The sequence below is a fragment of the Ceratosolen solmsi genome, unplaced genomic scaffold, assembly GCF_000503995.2.
Source record: "Ceratosolen solmsi marchali unplaced genomic scaffold, CerSol_1.0 scaffold15, whole genome shotgun sequence".
NCBI classification, from domain to species: domain Eukaryota; kingdom Metazoa; phylum Arthropoda; class Insecta; order Hymenoptera; family Agaonidae; genus Ceratosolen; species Ceratosolen solmsi.
In genome coordinates, this window is record NW_011948434.1 from 2,607,386 (window position 1) to 2,628,204 (window position 20,819).

At 23.3% G+C, this 20,819-nt stretch overlaps 3 protein-coding genes across 5 annotated transcripts; 2 read left to right on the plus strand and 1 right to left on the minus strand.

Annotated features, from left to right (window-relative positions):
* Positions 1–3,571: 3,571 nt before the first annotated feature.
* Positions 3,572–5,921, minus strand: LOC105364857 (beta-catenin-like protein 1). The gene is made up of 8 exons (XM_011502887.1): positions 5,892–5,921; positions 5,109–5,823; positions 4,816–5,039; positions 4,566–4,748; positions 4,339–4,486; positions 4,094–4,260; positions 3,824–4,007; positions 3,572–3,721 (listed from the first exon to the last, which is right to left on the minus strand). The coding sequence occupies exons 1-8, from the start codon at positions 5,919–5,921 to the stop codon at positions 3,633–3,635; spliced, it is 1,740 nt and encodes a 579-aa protein (XP_011501189.1). The 3' UTR covers positions 3,572–3,632.
* Positions 5,922–12,241: 6,320 nt separating this feature from the next.
* Positions 12,242–16,856, plus strand: LOC105364780 (monoacylglycerol lipase ABHD12). 3 transcript variants are annotated; one of them, XM_011502807.1, is made up of 9 exons: positions 12,242–12,396; positions 14,623–14,741; positions 14,852–14,957; positions 15,141–15,340; positions 15,419–15,554; positions 15,970–16,087; positions 16,180–16,341; positions 16,430–16,557; positions 16,636–16,856. In XM_011502807.1, the coding sequence occupies exons 1-9, from the start codon at positions 12,350–12,352 to the stop codon at positions 16,682–16,684; spliced, it is 1,065 nt and encodes a 354-aa protein (XP_011501109.1). In that variant the 5' UTR covers positions 12,242–12,349; the 3' UTR covers positions 16,685–16,856. The 3 variants fall into 3 exon arrangements, with proteins under 3 accessions (XP_011501109.1, XP_011501108.1, XP_011501110.1); XM_011502806.1 differs by lacking the exon at positions 12,242–12,396 and adding an exon at positions 13,257–13,437 and having other exon boundaries at positions 14,614–14,741; XM_011502808.1 differs by lacking the exon at positions 12,242–12,396 and adding an exon at positions 13,257–13,437.
* Positions 16,857–18,587: 1,731 nt separating this feature from the next.
* RpS8 (ribosomal protein S8) lies at positions 18,588–20,412 on the plus strand. The gene is made up of 5 exons (XM_011502809.1): positions 18,588–18,675; positions 19,077–19,207; positions 19,461–19,712; positions 19,922–20,051; positions 20,286–20,412. The coding sequence occupies exons 1-5, from the start codon at positions 18,672–18,674 to the stop codon at positions 20,393–20,395; spliced, it is 627 nt and encodes a 208-aa protein (XP_011501111.1). The 5' UTR covers positions 18,588–18,671; the 3' UTR covers positions 20,396–20,412.
* Positions 20,413–20,819: the final 407 nt, after the last annotated feature.

The following is a 20,819-nucleotide window of genomic DNA, read 5'->3' on the forward strand; positions in this document are numbered from 1 at the left end:
TAAATAATAAAATTATAGAATCACGTTTAATATTTCCATTTTTAAATTTTATGTATTACTCAAATAAAATTAAAAATATATTTCTATAAATTTTTTTAGCATTTTTATATCAAAATATTCTTATTTTATTAATCACAATTCATTATTATTCAATTTATTATTAACTTATTTTAATAATTTATTATCATTAACAGCATAATTTTCCTATTAAGAATATATTAAATTATTATAAGAATATATTATATTATTATTAAGTAAATATTAATTTTACTTGTTAACTCACAATAATGTAATATAATTTAAAATTTATGAATGATATAATGTCAATGTGAAGTTGCCTTAAAAAGCGAAAAGGTGTTTCTTTCCTTTTTACATTTAACGTCAGCATCAAACCGGAAGATAAATTATTAAAATAAATAATTAAAGTTTTTCATTTCAAAAATTAATTTTGATTAAATAGAAATTTATATGTCGATATTAGACCACCTAGTGGCTTTTTTTGTACATGTACCATTTCAAAATAATATGAATTAACTGAAACTGTTTAGAATAATTTATAATAATAGAATTATAGAATACTTTAGAATTTATTATATAATACTTTAGTACTTTAGAATAAGGTCACATCGATTTATAATTAAAATAGAAAAATTAATTTTGTTAAACTCGTCTAACTGAAATATAAGCAAGTGCAAAAGGTGTAGTTTATTGATTATAAATATCTTGTAAAATGGACGCAACACTTAGAAAATCTAAAAAAATGCTAATCGTCAAACAAATACTAGTAAACAAGGGAGCGACCAATAGATCGTGGACTGTATTAAAGTGAAATGCAGCATATATAAATATGTATTATATCTGTATTCTCGGTATTACCATTGCTCTAGCAGCATCTTAGCATTGTTCGTAGCAGCATCAACTGATAAATATAGAAATAGCAAGTGCTTCTATTCAAGCTACACTATCCACTTACACCCCACTCGAATTACACGACGAGCATTGACTTCGATTACAAATAGAATATGAAATGAAAATTGAGTAAGAGCGCCGAGTTGGTTCTTTGAACAAGCCAACAACAACGCAAAACATCTGAATAAAAGTAAAAGGACTCACCAGGAAAGAAGCCTACAGGCTTGGAAGACATTCTCTTTCCATCACAGAGGTGAATCCATCGATTACGGCTGGCAGGTGGGAAAGCTCCGCGCAGAACGAAGCTCCGGATTTCCCAGTTCGCACACAAACGAGCTTGATCAAACTAGGCCCACTCTTATCAGCACGCACGTAACTTGTTGACAGTATTGAGGGAGGGCGGGAGATATGCGGCGAGGAAGGATTAGGTAAAGGATACGAAGATGTGAGGATGATGCAACGTCATGAACGCGTCGGTTGGCGCGAGCTTGCGCCGGAGACTGCGGGCTGCTGCAGAGTTACCGCGGAGGATGGCTTTTCCGCTATTTTCCCCGTGGTGCGCTGTTACCGCCGTGGGGAGAGAGAGGGAGAGAAGGAGCTTGCGAATCTTGAGAGCGAGAGACGGATTGCGATTGGCCGAGCGATCGATCGGCCCGCACTGTTCATTGAACCCCCTACGTAAGTAGTATATGCACGTTTTCCTTTCTTCCTCTTCATTCCCACTCGCTCTCTTTTTCACTCATCTGAATTCATCTATAATACACACGCGCGCACGCGCGCGCTTGCTTGCTTGTGCATCTTTCCTTTCTGTTTTAATTACAAACGTATGAACGTTGATTTTTAGCGTTAAGCAGCATCCGCAAATTGTCTCTTTGATTTTTCACATAAAACTGAATATCCTATTTTGATGAGCATGGAGCTTTGTATTGTGCTTTTGCATATTGATTTTCGCTTCATTTTTATCTTTTAAAAACATAAGTACTTGGTAGTTATTAATGTTCCAAAATGAACTTCTATAAATTTTATTTTTAGTATTTGATGAGAATGCATTTGTAAAAATCCAATTATAAAATTTAGTAAACATAATAAAATGGTTTTCAATTAAGAATTTTCAAAGCTCTTAAATTAAAGCTACTATTAATGAAATTAAGTAATTAAAAAACTTATGTTTTTCTATTTAAATATCGTTATCAATAAATTTTTGATTTTGCAATTACAAAACCCTGAAAAGAATTTTTAATAAAATTTAAATAAGGATCTTACTTGATATATTAATTCTGAATCATAAAATGAATACTAAAAAATGTACAGCGATGTTTATAATTTTCTTTGTTTAATTTAAAAAATAGTTATCGTTATATAATATGACACTTAATTTATCTTTGATACCATATTAGAAAAATTTCTAATAATGAATAAATTTAATGTTAACTTCGAATGTGATAAATTTTCAAGATATTTAAATTTAATTAATTATAAAATGGTATAGTTACTCACAATTCTTGTTGAGTAAAAATACACTTTCGAAAGAATTGCTACATATAATACGAATGAATCCTTTCAAGCTCCGAATGGATATAAAAGTATAAAGAAAATAATAAGTTAGCAAGTATCATTATCGTTACTATATGTATACATGTAAATTTGCACATTATAAATAAATTAACGTTAAAAAATGTTGCAAGAAGTTTTTTTTTATATAAAATTTATAACTAAACATAAATTAAACATTTAATGCTAAGTTTTAAGTTAAATTATAAAGTTATGCAGCAATAAAAATATAGCTTCGTTATTATTGTACAAAAATATTTAGTATGATATATAATACTGATTAACATAATATATTTTATTAATATTAGTATTTATACTTATATAATTTTTATAAATATTGAAGATTTAGATATTTTAAGAATTACTTGTAATAAAAAATCAAATTCACGTTTATTATAATTTTTCAATGTAGACAATAACATTATATTTTTTCATTTTTAACGATATATATTGATTTATATACTATATTAACATTGATATTTAATAAAAACAATTGCTTATAAAAATAAAAAATTATTGTTGATTTATGCAAGTTCTTTTTATTAATGTATGACAACGATTGTAATATATTTTTAGCATCATATAATAAATTTTCATAAAAATTTATCTTTAACAAATAAAATGCATATTTGTTCAAAATTATATTAATAAATAAAAAATATAGATTTTATTATACGAAATACTTTCTAACATTAAATTTGCTTTACAGAAATAAAGTATACAAATTTGCTATTATTTTACAACAGATTAAAAAAGTATTTAAACATAAATATATATTTATTAATAAAAATAGTTAAGTAATTTTAATTCATAATTCTTACACCATAATAAGTCATTTGATATTTTATTAATGAGAAAAAATATTAGCTGATATACATGAATATTAATCTTTATGTAATGAAGGTAAGCTTTAAGTTAGTTTAATATTAAAGAATAAATAAAGTTAAATAAATATTGCTATAGATAAATATATGTTTGAATACAATATTTTATTATAACTTTTTAAATTTAAGATACATTGATTTTAAATGATGAAAATTGCTATTTTATAAATATATGTAATTAAGTATTTATATTTTCATTGTTTTTCTTTTTCAAATAAAATAAATAATTCCATTTAAATAAAAGTACAATATAAAATAGAGTTTGGTGTAAAGGGTACTAAGTATGTATCAAAACTTATCAATTAATTGAAGAATATGCTGCTGTTGAGCTTCTTTCCATTCAACATCTCCATCATCTCCTAAGTTTCCTGCATATTCTATAATTATAAAAAAAATGTAATCAAACATAAAGATTAGAAGTTAATTACAAAATAAAACTAATTAAAAAATTTTAATTATTTTCGAAACCCGTTATTTACCTCGTACTATGTTTCTAATAGTTTTAAGCGAGGCTCTTCTTTGAGTTAGAATTCTTGTAACTCGTTGTTTTACTGCTGGTGGACATCCAATGCATGCTTCAAGTAATATATAGTCTACTAACTGCAACGTAAATAGCCCTCCATTCAGTCTTTTCATTAATGTCTCTTCTTCCTCATCATCTTCCTGTAAACAAAATAATATGTTTATGTAAATAATATTATAAATTTATAAACATAATTATTTATTCGATTGGTATAAATATAAACAACCTTTGCATTTTTCTCAACTTCTTCAACTTTTTCAAGATATTTAAAGTGAAGTTCCATTAATCTATCAACTTTTTCATAATCATTTTCTGTAAATTTACTAAGTAATCTTTGCCGTTGCTGACCTTTACAATTTCTTAACATACTAGCTATAATTGATACTACATGTTCTGAAATATAAATTTATGTGTAATATAAAGTTATATAGCTCTTGTTACTAAAGGCATTAAAAAAAATTATGCTCCCACCTTCATGTTCTTCTGCCGTAACTATTTTCTTACGATTTTTAATTGGTGTTTTCATAAAAAGTGGAAATATAGTCCTAAGCCCAAGAATATCTACAAATTTACTGCAATTATCTTTGCCATCAGGTCCATTCATTGCATAATCAAGAACCTAATCAATAATCAATTAATATATTAATTTATTAATTCAAATCATAAAAAATATTCCAATTAAATGTCTTTAAGATAACCTTAAGAGAACCGTTTCTAGACATTTTTTTTTCACGCAACATAAGATTCATAAGTTGAAGTCCTTCACCACGTAAGAATCGTTCTCGATTGACAGTTTCCATTAAACTGGAGCATAAAATATCAAATAAATTTTCCATTAACTCTTGCTCTTCAGCTGTTTGAGGATCATGTCTTTTATAATACTAAAATAAATAAAGATTAATTTAAAATTTATACTTTCTATTATTTAAATATATTTCATTATCATACGGCCAATTGTTGAAGAAGAACATCGATTCCATCAAAATCTCCCAGTAGAAGTCTATTTTTTTTAGTGTTTTGAAGAAGAATAGACAAAATTTCACTAGCATATAATTTATTTGTATCAAAGGGAGTTTTTACTTTGATTCTTTTTAAGAGCCATGTAATTAAACCTTGTTTACCAGCGTCCATACATAATTCTAAACGTGTTTCAAGTAAATTTTCAAAAATAGCTGAACATAAATTTAATAATATAATACAATATAATAAATTAAATTAAAAGAAATAAGATCAAGTTCTACCTAAAGTGTTAAAAACTCCATCACTTTCCTCACTTACAGATTCATCAAGTCTTTCTAAATTCTGTACAAGAAGAGCAAATACTTGTTGTCCTAAAAGTGCATCGATCAATGAATCAGCTTCTTCAGGTGCTTCATTATATACATCTGATTCAGTAAGCTCTTGTAATAAATCTACTATTCCTACTGCTATGTCAGTATTTTCATGAGCTAACAATTCTAATAAAGATGGTACTACACCTAATTCAACCATTAATGGATATAAATCAGGATTGGTTGCAATAGCATGCAGTTCTTGTAAAATGTCATGAAGTTCCACTTCTGATTCCATAAATTTATCTGGTTGATCAGGAAATTTTACTCTCATTTCCTGATTTCTCAGTGCCCTTTTTTCAAATAATAGAATCATTCGTTTCAAATTAGTTTCATCTAAAGCCTCTACTTCAGCAGCTTCAGTTTCAACATATTTTAAAATATCTTCTTTCTGCTCTTTAGTTAATTGAGGTTCAACAACGTCATTCTCTGGGGCTGGAAGCGCTGCGCGAATAGGTGTTGGTGGTTCACTTACTCTTACTGGAGTAGAATCAACTACTTTTGATAATGTATGCCTTTGGCGAGCGTGATATGGTGTTTTAATAAGCTTTTTTGATCTTTTAGAATCCCAGTCATCTTCATCATCATCTTCACCTGGAGCTGATCGCTTGGGGGTATTTGGAGGCTAAAAATATAAGTTGAATTTTGTATAAATAAATTATCTACCTACTAACCTTAAATAATCTAACTAACCTTATAAGATAATAATTCTCCAATATCCATTCTACTTTAAAATGAAAAGTTACTTAATTAAAAAAACATTAAATCCACCTTTTGTAATTAAAATATTTTTTTATTTTCAGATCGTGGTATAAATATATAATTCATGTTTTATTATACTTTATCAAATAAGAGTTTGTATACGAGTGTATATCCGTCCATTGCTGGCGTATCTGGAAAATAAAAAAAAATTGAAAAGATGCATTAGCTCAATTAATTTTATTTTTAGCAATAAGAATATAAATAATTTATTTTACACTGTATATAATTATTGTTTAAAAAGCAAAAGTTGAATATATATTAGTGCAAACACTCAATTATCTTAAATAATGTGATGAATAAAATAAAATTACAATAATGATTATTTTTTAAATTCATTTTTCACGTGCGCATGCAAGTTTTATATTAAAATTAATTTGTTCTTAAACGTTTTTTATCGTAGGATAACTAATCATTATAGACTTTTAAATTCTTTTAAAGATCTAAAGATCTACATAAATAGATTATATAAAATTACTTCGTTATTTCAAAAAATAATAAATTTGTTTTGTTTCTACCTTCAAAATATCTATATATATGGTTTTTTAATAATTATAAAATTAAAAATAAAATTAGATTTGACATTTGTCGATTACTATCGCACAAACTCGATTATTTTTGGATACTACATAACCAATTAAAAATGTTATATAAAGTGATTTATATATCCATGTAAACATATATGCATGCATATGTACATATTATATAAATTGCATAAAATTAAATATCCAAATATGCATTTCATACATTTCATAACCATACTAATTACACATATTAGATTTGATGAATTCGGATATACAATATAATATGTGTATATATGCATGCATATGTTTACATGGGCAAAATGCATATGCATACTTGCGTACGTAATTAAACTTGTCAATCGCTACATAATTATTTTACATAATGAAAATAATTCTGTTTGTAAGTTATAATATTTAGTTTAAAAAAAAATGTTGTAACATCTTATTATATTATTAATAATATTTAGAAATAGATTAATGTGCGATAACAGTAAATAAACAAACAATCTTTAAAGCACTTATAAACATATAAGACAATGAAATAACCATGATTAGGTATTAATATTTTTCGATAAATTGTATAAAAGGAAAGAAAAGCTTGTGCATTAGAATTAATGGAATTCAAGATTTACATTAAGTTATACATTATTAAGTTTATATATAAAATAAGAAAGTGTATTCGTATTTGTATATAGCTAATTCTTATAGCCTCATTTAAAATTGAATACTTAAATAAATTATAAAATTTTGAAAACAATGTAAATTAAATTGAAATTTAAACTTTATTCAGACATTGAAAAACTATTTACGTAAACATGGAATATTGTTTTGAAGATGTAAATAAATTATAGTTAATAATTTATTTTTATACTCAATATTAAAATTATCAGTAGTTCAATTGTCAAATGTGTATAACCAGTTTCAAATTGATACTTTGATGAACATTAAACATATATTTTTATTATAATTTTTATTATGCAATATATTTGTATATTGAATTTAATTTTTTTAACATAATTTCAAATTAATTTTGAATAAATTCAAGTATTTGTCATGAAGGTGTTAATACAAAATGGAAGTTAAAAAGGAAATACAAAGTGTCATTTTCAATAAATTAAACTCAAACAATCAACAAAACAATGTTCAATATGTTTATAAAATATATGATATAATAATCGTTACTTGCAAAGTTTTAATAATTACATTTATTAAATGAAAATTTGTTAGTTACAAATGTAAAAGAAGCTTATCTTATTTGATTGAAAAAGAAAGTTTTAGATATTGTGTATCCAATGACGTAATATATTTACTACAATTTTCTGAATCAATTGACTTTCAAAATCAATTATCTTTGTATAATGGAAGTAAATTATTCATTACTTTAATTTCTCAGTCACATATGCAGTGCCTTAGTAAACGTCGATAGCAAAAGTAGTGATAGTGTAGCTTATCTAATGAAAATTTGTACGTTTACGAATTTTGTGTTTGGTAATAATCTACTGTGTTAAAAGGTGCAAAGTTAAATCTTGTGTAATCTCTAAATTGGTAAATAACCAGAAAATATTTAAAAAATATATAAAAAAAAAATGTATTTAAAAAATGATAATTAAAAAATTAAGTTTATTTTAAATGTTAATTATTTTAAATATTGACAAAATATACTTATTAAACTATCATTCTAATAAAATTTCATTATTATATTATATCATAAACAATGCTTATATTTCTTTTCAAATAATCACAAAATGTTACTATGGTGATATTTCAATCACAATTACTTATTAATTTAAATTAACGATCATCATAAAGTTTATAAATATTTATGTTTTATAATAGATCATATCGTCATCTTTTTACATTTACACGCATTATTGCATTTCTATTTTTTCTTAAAACTAATATTAAGGAAAATTGAATTTGATACGTATTGATATAAAGTTTGCTTAAAATGAATAACTTATTTTACATGTCTTTTTACCCTAAAGTGTTTGCCAACATTGCCGATTTCTAACTCGACTATGGGTGATAGATATTACTTCAACTAAATCTCTGTATCGAACGAGAAAAGTTCAATATCGTCAATTTTTATTATATATTAATATATATAATATATACATCCACTGTTTCAAATGCTTATTAATAGACTAGTTTCTTATTACTATTTTCTTTATTAATTAACCATTTATTTATTAACATTTATAAATTCTTTATTATAAGTATCTAATAATATATAAATAATATAATATAGTATAATAATATAATATATAAATAATATATGAATATATAAATATTTAGTTGATTTATCTTTAAAAGATCAGTTTTATTTTATTACATTTTACCTGTATTCCGCAAATCGTTTTTTATTTAATATTTAGGATTTTGTTTATAATTAGAGTTCCAATGAATTATTTTATAATTTCTTAATAAATTCTGTTGTTGTTAATATATATATCTTTTGTTTAAAATATCTGATATAATCATTTCGATCAATATTAGTTCCTTTTTGGCTACGTTTTAATGCATATTAATAGTTTTTGTTAAATTTCATTGGTTATATAAGCTTAAAATTATAGAAAGAAAATTGTATCTTGATATTGAAACAATTCGATAAATTATTTTTATGTTAATGTATATCAAATCAAAGCGATTATTTAAAAATAATAGTAGAAATAGATAAAAGTGGAGAAGTACTATGCTAATTGTATAATTATAGTTAAGTAATCTTTTGGAAAATTAAAATAAATAGAAATGGATGACTAACAAAATTAAAAATGCACTATTAAAAATTTAGGCTTCTTATTTGGTTTATTATTTTTACGTTGGTTATTTATAAGTATAAAAGTTTTTCCAAATGACTCCAATTTTCACAAATAAAAATGTATAATTTGGTAATTTAAAGCGAATGATCCAATAAAAAAAGAAGAAAGAGTTCGTTCGGCTCGACAAATGGACCGAAGATTTTGCAGCAGACTATCTTCGGTGTGATCGTCAGACACTAAAATATAATGTATATATTCTAATATAATGAGCGTATGTTTAATGATTGGCGATACGTAACGATGCTTCCAAAAAACGCCAGTAGCGTCGATATACTTATTATGCCATCGAAGATAACCCATATGTTCAGGTCGATAGTTAATACTTGCCTTCACGATAATCCCATGTATATTATGCAAGGTCCGCGACAAATCGTATCAAACGGCGGTCACACAATGTGGAGTATTCCAGCTTCCCACAATTAAGCGATGTAGTATACCAGCAATATTCGAGTAGATGCCGCGTCGGCATCATACTATTGAATACCATGATATGGGGTAATGGTGATTGTGCAGTATTCGTAACTTGTGAACATGTATTATGCATTATAATATATGGAAAAATATTAACTTCATATGAGTTATGATCTGTGCCGTGTTAGTGTGTTCTAAATGTCTAATATCTAAAAATATTCTATAATACAATATTTTATAATACTATATTTTAAGTATTATCTCCTTTTTCTGCAAAATATGATTTACAGTAAGGAAATATTTTATTTCAATATGTTACACTACAATAATTTATAATTTGTTGCTCAGTCTAATAATGTTTTATCATAAATAACATCAAATATTTGCTTTTATTTTTTTCTAATTAAACATAGAAATATTTTGAAATTGTTTTTTAATATAGCAGAAATTAATATACAGAAAGTTGACACTTTTATTTTTATTTAAATAGTTTATTGTCATTTTGTTATATATTTATTTTATAACTTTCAAATTATATTTTTTGATTAATTGACATTCGCTAAATGTCAGAGTATATCACATAAGCATTAGAATTTAATATAAATATTAATTATTATCAATTTAAATCTGTAAATTTATAGCTTGTATGGCATTATGCATATATATGTACATATAGAAGTAGTCTAAATATTTTATATGAAAACTTTAATCTAGATTAGATTCAATTATTCAATCCCAATATTTTTTTTATCAATATAAATTTTTTCAATTATCAATGTTTATAAAATTTTTTATGTATATATGTATATATATATATATGCATATATAAATTAAGATATAAGATATATTATTTCGTTTAAAATTCAAGTTAGAATAATTAAGAAGAGATAGTAATAATTATTCGATTCCTATAAAATGTTATCTTCTTAATTTTTTGATAAATGATAGTCTATACTAATATACTTTTTATCAATTAATTTTTATTACAATTGATGGAATTAATGCCAATAGGTGATCTTTAAATTTACTCTTTCAAACGTATAATCAATATATATGCTAAAAATAATAATCATCTATATCATATACTTCTATTTCAAATGACATTTTTAATATATGTTTTCAATACAAATTAACTATTATAATTAAATGAATAATCAGAATAAATATTTACGGCAGTTTAAATGTTTTTACAGTATTTAAAAATGAAAGTAATCGAAAATATTTTTGTTATTATTTGGAAAATCGTGATAGTATTATATGCATAAATTAAGTTCAATTGATACAAAATGCATTCATTTTTATTGCCATAAATATTTTATAATTTTCTATTATATTTTTTAAATACACACTTTATTATTAGCGATAATTATTCATTTTACCTACGCTTGCTTCATCTGAAAATTTTACTATTCTTTTAGTTATTAAGAAGCAATAAAACAAATTGTTTAGAACTTTTGTAATTTCTAAATAAATTATCCTTCTTTGGTCGTTTAATCTACTATTAATATTAAAATTGTTAACTAAATTATTTTTTCATATTTAAATATGATATTTTTCTTATATCTTATAGCGAGATGTTTCTTATTGTATTGAATTTTGCAACAGTTTGGACATTTTCTCTTTCAACTGGTAACGTAAGAAATTAGAGCACCTGAAATTGACAACTCGTCGTGTTTTCTGCCTGTAATTAGAATATTTATTCGAACATTATATAATTGGCACTTATACAGAGGTATGTAATATATTTAAAGTTCAAATTATAGTAGAATGAAACGCTGCTCATATGATTATAGAAAAACCTTTAAATGACAAAGTATAACTAAGCACTTCTGATTTTAGAGGAACCCTTGATCTTATTCATATTTCTACGGTATTAAATTATATTATTTATAGAATCTTTCCTTATGTATTTAATTTTTTTATATTTTTGTATATTATTCGAAGTGTAATTCAAAACATTTTTTTTATATAGTTCATAAAAAAAATAACGTTTAACGATGTGTTATTTGTATTTGCTATTTCACTAATTTCATTCTTGAATTAACGTCATTTAAAGATTTAAATAAGACTAAAATATGAAAAAGTTTAGAGTATGATATGAAAACTATATAAAACAAAATTCCAATTAACAGAATAATTTACGTTTTTAACTGCTACATAATACATAGAGTGCAATTGTATAAATTAACATTTTCATTTATATTAATGTTACAAGTGTTTTCTAGATTTTCATTAATTTTAATTTCTTCAATCCTTATTATTTTACAACTATGATATTTATATAAAAAGGCATACTTATTTTGTCTTAAAGATATACAGTTTTATAGCTTTTAAAAGACGTTTTGTGCGCGTGTTAACATGAAATTACTATCATTTTTATATAAAACGTTATTTAAATAGTTTTTATTTATATTTAAATGATATTTAAATAAAAAATAAGATAATATCTGCATTAATACATCTCGAAAAAAATTTTTCTTTGATTTCTATGATTAAATAGTGTACATTAACTTTGCTGAATAAAATGAAGTTGCTATCATTGGCTTTCATTCTATAAAATAAAATAGCATTGAGAACTTAGTACTTCAATGAATGTTCAACAAGCTTTATTTCAGTTTGATTTTTTACAAATCTATTAATGGTCCATAAATTAGTTAAGCAAGAAATAACTATGAAGTTTACAAGGTATGGTAGTAATGCATTTGTGATAATATGTTTTTCTAAATTTAGATTGAATTTTTGGTTATATATTACATAATCACATAAAATCGCCTTGTATTGTAATTCCAGGAAATAGTAATTGTTATCTAATTATAAACATACTCAAATAATAAATGCAGGAAAGACAAATATAAAATATAAATTCAAAAATAAATAAGCCAATATTAATTGTGTAATTTTATTATTGATAAGCTCACATAATATTTTTGAAAATCTTTATCATCTTTATTTGTAAATTACTAATAAAAAGATTAATTCTTTTATACTTAATTACCTTTATTCACGAAATACATATATTAAAAATATAAAGTAAATATAATTCACGATATTAAATTTAGTATTTTTATATAAATATTTTTACATTAATTTATTTAGAAATGATGACTAAATCTTGAAATATTTTATAATTTTTAAAGTATATATATGTTTTAAATATTAAAACAGATATTTATAAATATTATAAAATATATGTAGTTGGAATATATGAAATATCATCTTTAATTACATAATTATTAAAATAAATTCATTTAATCACAGACAATAAAATTTAATAAAAAAATATAAAAACATTTATTTTAATAATGTAAAGAAATTTTTTTTCTATTATGTTTCATTAATAAATATTTACAATAAATTATATTAATCATAATTATTTTTGTGTATATTTAATTTCTTTTACTGTAGATTAATTTTACAAGTGATTCATTCCTGTATGAACAATGTAATTTTGCTTAGTCAAGAATCAGTTATTATTTAGAAATTGCTTTGTACGCATAGATAGAAAATTTTTATAGCAAAATGTGGTCTTTAAGAAATAAAAGGGAATTATATAAATAATACATCATATATAAATAATTTGCTACTACCAATAATAATAATAAATAGGGTATCAGCCTTGCAAAACAAACGTAATACTAAGTAATAACTAATAAATATACAAGCAACTTACCTGTTATTAGCTACAATGGTACCTGTCATCATTGCTGATTTTTGGTATATTGGAGTGTAAGTTTATAGTTTAAAGTACTTTCATGCATATTTTTTATTGATACATAAAACATCGACTTTATTATAATTGAAGAATTATCACTAATTGTGACTCTTACTTAACTTTAATACAGCTTGTGAAATTGCTTTATAATCAAAGTCGATGACGTTTACTATTCTACCTATTGACTTAACATTTCCAACTCCTTTCCATTATTTCTTTGTCTGTTTTAATAAATTCATTCATAATTATCAGTGTTGTTTGATAACTGATAACTAATTACACCTCCCCACCCAGACACATAACACACACAAATATTAAAATTTTTTAAATATTTTAAACTCTATGTTTAATAATAAAAATTTTCTATAAAGGGCATTTTAAGCCATCAAGAAAAAAGAAATTTGAATAAAAAATAACACTATTTATACTATAACTTACTTCCTTAATATACATTATTATTAAGAATTTGAAAATAAGTTACAATTTTCTAGTCACCGAAGAAATGTTTCTTAGTTATATTTAGTCTAAAGTTTTGCAAAGCTAAGAGAGCTTAAAACTGATATATTTTGATTCATAAAATTTCATATAAAAATATTTATGGAAAAACAGTTTTTTCCTTAGAGGGTTTTACTAAATATATATTATTTTGTAAAAATTATAGGAACAAATTTTCATAAAAAATTAAAATTAATAGAAAAATTAAATTTTTTTAAAACAATTAATGTAATGTAAAGTTTAGATTGCTAGTAACATGATAGAATTCATTGTAATAGTTGAATAGTGTTTAAGTAAATATCTAATAAAGAAAAAATATCTTAACATAAATTTTAAATGCAAATAGAAATGTAGATTATATACAAATAAATGTACTAATGAGATAGACAATTACTTATTAATGCAATTTGTATCTTTCTTTCTTTGATGACATGAAATTTTTAAATTAACTTGTTGCAACACTTTGCTTATCAAAATTTTCAAAATGGAAGTAATAAATTATAAAGTTTTAATTTTTTTTATTTTAGTAATTGATGTTTTTTATATGGCATGACGTAAGATATTTTTATTTTGTAAATTGACTGTTTTTAAATATGCAATTTACATTGTATACATAAATTTTTTGTGAATTGTTACCATGTTTATATTGTTTTTTTTTTATTTAATGTACATTAAAATTATGTCTAATTATTAAGTATTTACAGATTTTTATTATGGATTATAAAAGTATCGATTTGCATCTACATTTTTTTACTTGGATTACTTCCTCTTGTGTTTCGTTACTCATATCAAGTACAAAAGAAAATATTATTTTTAAACTTTGGTAAGCAATTTTATTTTATAAATACAGTGCTACAGAATTAAAAAATATTTATCAATATAGACATTAATTCAGGTAATGCCTAATAATATTTACATATTTAATTGATTTAGTACATTGGCCACTTGGTATTGATCTTTCTAAACCCGAAACAGTTGGAATAAAAGGTGCAAGAAACTTTTATTTAACTACAGATGAGAATGTTAAAATTGGAACTTGGTAAGTAAAATTTTAAATATCCTCAAATTTTTTATAGTAATTAAATACAAATTAATATTGATGTATCTTATTGATGTAATTTGAGATTACATTTTAAATATAAGTATTAATTATGATAAAAAATTATAAAATATTATATAAAATAAATTTGCAATATAATATGGTAAATGTTCAAAATTTTAGGCAAATATTGCCACAATCTTTAATAAATGAAAGCCTTCCTGAAAGTGAAGAAAGTTACGAAGCATTATTAAGAAATGCCACTAGACCAGTTTTTTTGTATATGCATGGAAATAGTGGTAACAGAGCTAGCAGTCACAGAGTTGAACTTTATCAATTATTTCAAAGACTTAATTTTCATGTGATATGCTTTGACTACAGAAGTAAGTATAATAAGTATTTATATAAGTATACTTATTTATTTACTTTCATAAAAAGTAAAATTATCATATAAATTATAGGCTATGGTGATAGTGATAATGTTGATCTTTCGGAAATGGGAGTTATTAATGATAGTAAATTTGTACTTGAATGGCTCATAAAAATTGTAAATAATTCGGCTCCAATTTTTGTTTGGGGTCATTCACTTGGTACTGGGTAAGTACAATAACTGTAATAATACTGGGTTTAATAATAAATGTCAAATTTATAAATCTTTTCATTAGAGAACTTTATGATTATATATGCTTTAATAAAATTAAGTAATATTGACAAATTTGACATTTAAATAATGATATAAGTAGTTTCACATGTAATATTATTTATATAATATACCCAAAACACTTGAAGTTTTATTATTTGCATATACATAATAAAATATAGCTTTTGTTGTTATTAATTAAGTATAGTACATTATTTAAAAAAAAAATACTAGTATCAATGTGAAAGTATCAAATAGACTAATAGAAATGAATAATTAAAAATTAATAATGTAAAGATTATAGTATAATCACAGATTAAAAAGTAATGTTACTTATAGTTTTCTGAATTTTTATGTTAATTTTAATTTCAGAGTATCATCACATGTACTTGCAATTCTTGCAAGTAATGATGTAAATCCAGCAGGATTATTTTTGGAATCTCCATTTAATAATCTTGCTGATGAAATTACAGAACATCCATTAGCTCAAGTATAATATTTAGTTTTAATTCTAATGGAATTAAATATAAATTTCAATAAGATTTTATTACAAAAAGATTAATTTTTATTGTCTAATTTTAGATATTTAAACATTTACCTTGGTTTCATTGGGTTATTGTGCAACCTCTTTATAATAATCAACTCAGATTTGAATCTGATAGGCATATTGGTAAAATCCAATGTCCAATCATGATTTTACATGCTGAAGATGACAATGTTGTACCATTTTCATTAGGAGAAAAAGTATCAAATATTTATTTTACCTTTTAAAAATACAAATATGGATTTAAAATTAATTAATTTTTATACTGATTTATTTTTTATTATATAGCTTTTTAATGCTGCAAATGAACTACATGGATATAACATAGAACAAATACAAATGACAAGAATAGACTCTTCTTATGGACTAGGGCATAAATATATATGTCGATATAAAGACTTACCAAGAATAATTGAGTATGTATAAGAAATTGAAATTGAAAACATATTTAATATTCATCCTTCTAATAAATACTAAATAAACCTTATTTATAGAAATTTTGTAACTCAATCGTCAAAAAAAGCAATGCCGAATAAAAATTAGTAATATTTTATTCAACTTTGAAATCTGGTTAGTTTTGTTCTTTAATGTGATTTTTATCTATGAACAGAAAATCTGATAATCAAAAAAGAGTATCAGACAATATTCATGAAAAAATCTGATGTGATATACAAACAGTTTATATTGATGAAGTATGCTCCAGAACAAATGCTAATAAAAACAAAATACACAAAAATATATAAATTAAAATTCCAATATCACTTTTCTATAAATTTGTGGAGCTGTGGTCTATTATATAGTTATTAATCATTTATTAAAAAAATCAGGATTAAGACTGATACTTTTATAATATCTTTTACAATTAATTTTTGCTTTAAAAGTAATAAAAAAATTCGTATACAAACAAATAAAACATCTAAAATTAATAATCAGACTTTCATTTATTTTTTATTGATAAGTAAAATTACAGTTGATTTTAAATAAATTTTCAATTACTGAGTTATGTTTAGATTTGTTACTTATGGTAATGCTTTTAACAGTTATAAAAAATTAATGAAACTATAATTAATTCAAAAGATAATATTTTGTATAATTATAATGTATAAATCTATTTATAACATATTTTGTATCTACTTTAAATACCGAAAGTAAATTATAAAGTTCTTTTCTATGCAAATTATGTACAATAACGTAAATGTTGACTATACTAATATGCAAATCATTTATAGTTTTGATATTGACCACCATAATAATTTTTGAGAATCTTTAAAAAATTTGAATTTTTACCATAAACAAATTAATTTTAATGCATGAATATTAAAAATTTAAGTAATGAAAACAGCGATAAAAAAAAGTTTTAATATATATACAAAAATAAAATCATTAATCAAAAAGCAATTGTATCTATGGAAATTTTCAATAAACTATGTATTAGATGTTTTATAAAATGAATTCTCTCACTAGAATATAGTATATCATTCTCATACAATAACATCATTCATTTTAATTTAAATAAACCTATTACTACATAATTTTATGACAATAGTTGTAGTTAAAAAACAGTAAAAATAAACATATATTAATGTTATACTATACAGTATTGAATGTAAAACAATTTTTTAGTGAATATTAATTACTCAAGACATTTTTTGAGCTAACTTGTGTGATCTTGTGTATAAAAATATAAATTAATAATTTTAAGTTACTGTTCTGTTAATATTAAAGTTTGTGTCACTTTCTTAATTGTCATATTTATCTATTTATAAAATAATTATAAAATGTAATATTTAATTTTGTAAATGTATAATAAAAAGATGGTAAATACATTTACAATTCATTTAAACAACCATACATTTTCCTATAATTATATATATATACATACATATGTTGGTTTTATTTATATTTGAAATTATTTTAAATTTAATTTAAATTAAGTATGAAAAGTTTGAAAAAAAATTAAAGTAATAAAAATTTGATAAAGAATTATGCGCTTTATATTATTTTACATCATGATGTATTACAAGTTGTGTATTTCAGTTTAGTTTTTATTAATATTGTTTTTCATATTAAATTAATAATATATTTGTAATATATTAATTACAATATTATTTTATATACTTATCAAAATTAGTTACATTTTTTTATACAAATATTATATAATGGTATTTTATATATGATTTATGGATAGGTTAAATTTTTATAAACAATTTATAAACTCAATAATTCATTTTTAACTCCTTACTTTATAACAATCATTTAAAAATGGTTTAACATAATATTGTCTATGTGCTATAATAATAATGTAAAATAACAATTTTAAAATTTATTGATAATATATTTGATTCTATAGTAGTCTTATTATAAAATTAAATAATTGTCCTGAAAAGCCCGCGTTTTTAAAATCACAGATGGTGTTGCTATCGTAAGTTCGTTCAATTAGAATAGGTCTGTAAGCACATGAAATGTCATCTAGATGAAATAAGTTATATGTGTGCGGTTGTGTTGGTTCTCCTTTTCTTTCCTATGCGCTATGGGTGAGTTGATATTGTTTAAGCACGTTTATAAAAATCCGTATTCATCCGTGGTATTATTATTTCTTACAAAAAAAGATTGCATTCATGCAATTTTTTGAGTAATAATTTATGAATTTTAATTTGTATATCTTATTCTTTTTCTCGTTATTTATACAAAAATATTGGTTAACCGCAATTTTACTTACTGTTACTAGATATTAATAATGTATACGTATTGTGATAATATTAATAAAAATATACTTATTTTGTTTTATAAAAAAAATTTCTTACATTCATAAAGTTTTAGCTTTACACTTAGTTTTCCATAAAATATAATTCTCAACGAAAAGATTTCCGGCTAAAATAAAGTTTGTTATTTGTCATTTGTTTATTTGTATTATTATAGTATGATTTTATTGCAGGTATTTCCCGAGATCATTGGCATAAAAGGCGAGCGACAGGTGGCAAAAGGAAGCCTCTCCGTAAGAAGAGGAAATTTGAATTAGGTCGTCCAGCAGCAAACACAAAACTTGGACCTCAGCGTATTCATACTGTACGTTTTTTTTAATTGGGTATATTATTTTAATTAGTTCCCAATTAATAATTTAGCCCTGTTTTCATTTTATAATCCTCTTTATTATTAGTTAATTCAACTAATATAATCAATGAAAATGATGAATTCCTTACCTACTCTGAGTGTCATGACGACAATTTCCCACAGCGTTCTGAAGCATTTTTTAAAAGAATATTTAGAAATTTATAATATCCTTAAAAGCTCAATAAACATTATTATTTCTGTTTAAAAGGTACGTACAAGAGGAGGTAATAAAAAATATAGAGCATTGCGACTTGATTTTGGAAATTTTGCATGGGGATCTGAAGGTAGAGCACAAAAAACCCGTATTATTGATGTTGTCTACAATGCATCAAACAATGAATTGGTAAGAACCAAAACCTTGGTTAAGAATGCCATTGTTACTATTGATGCAACGCCATTTAGACAGTGGTACGAAGCACATTATGCTCTTCCATTGGGACGTAAGCGTGGAGCTAAATTGGTTAGTTTTATTATTTTGTAGTACTGTTTTAGGAACATTTCATATTAGAAAGTATGCTATTAATTTAATTTTTTATTTTTATGTAGGATAATGTATTGTATTTCATATTTAAATACAATGAAAATATAAAAAGAACTTAATTACATAATCATCTTTAACATTTGATTCAATATGTTGATTTATATTCAATTTTCATTATATTTTTATAGACTGAGGCAGAAGAAGCTGTTTTAAATAAAAAAAGATCAAAAAGTGCACAAGCCAAGTACAAGTTAAGGCAGAAATTTGCTAAAGTTGAGCAAGCTTTGGAAGATCAATTTGCTACTGGAAGAGTGCTTGGTAAATATGAACAACATTCATTTCAAAGAAATTTTCAATTTTACATTTTCACTTTATTAGTTTTTGTTTTTTTATGATTATTTTCTGGTAAAATAAAATCAATAAAAATTCATTTAAATAGCATTTGGTGAAATAAATTTAAAGCTCTTTAATGTTAAATTTGTGTACAATTTTTTTAATACTTAAATGTTGGTACTTGACTGAAATTAATATAAGTATCAATTTATTTTATAGCTTGTATTGCTAGCAGGCCTGGTCAATGTGGAAGGGCTGATGGATATATTCTTGAAGGCAAGGAGCTTGAATTCTATTTGAGAAAGATAAAAAGCAAAAAGGCCAAATAAATTTGTAACAAGAAAATGAATAAAACGCATACATAAAAAAAGTTTATTTTTTTTTTTTACAAATACAATCATTTTCCAGATATATTTTATGAACTAACAGACTATGTTTAATAATTGATTATGAATAAGTTGTTACAAAGCAGTATACATTTTTTTAATACAAAATTTAGTACTATAATTATAAACTATTCTGTACATTAAAAAAAACTGACAAAGTGATAGGATGATATTTATAACGGAAAAATGGTTTCAGTCAGCTCTTTAACATGAAGTTTGTTGTTTATGTTAGAATTTCGTTGTGGATGTTATTCTGAAAAATATTTAACAACACATTACATCTAATACTAAAGCAAAACAAAAATACAATGAAATATTGCAAGGAACGTTAGTGGACCAGTGAATGTGCTTATAAAATTTTAATGAA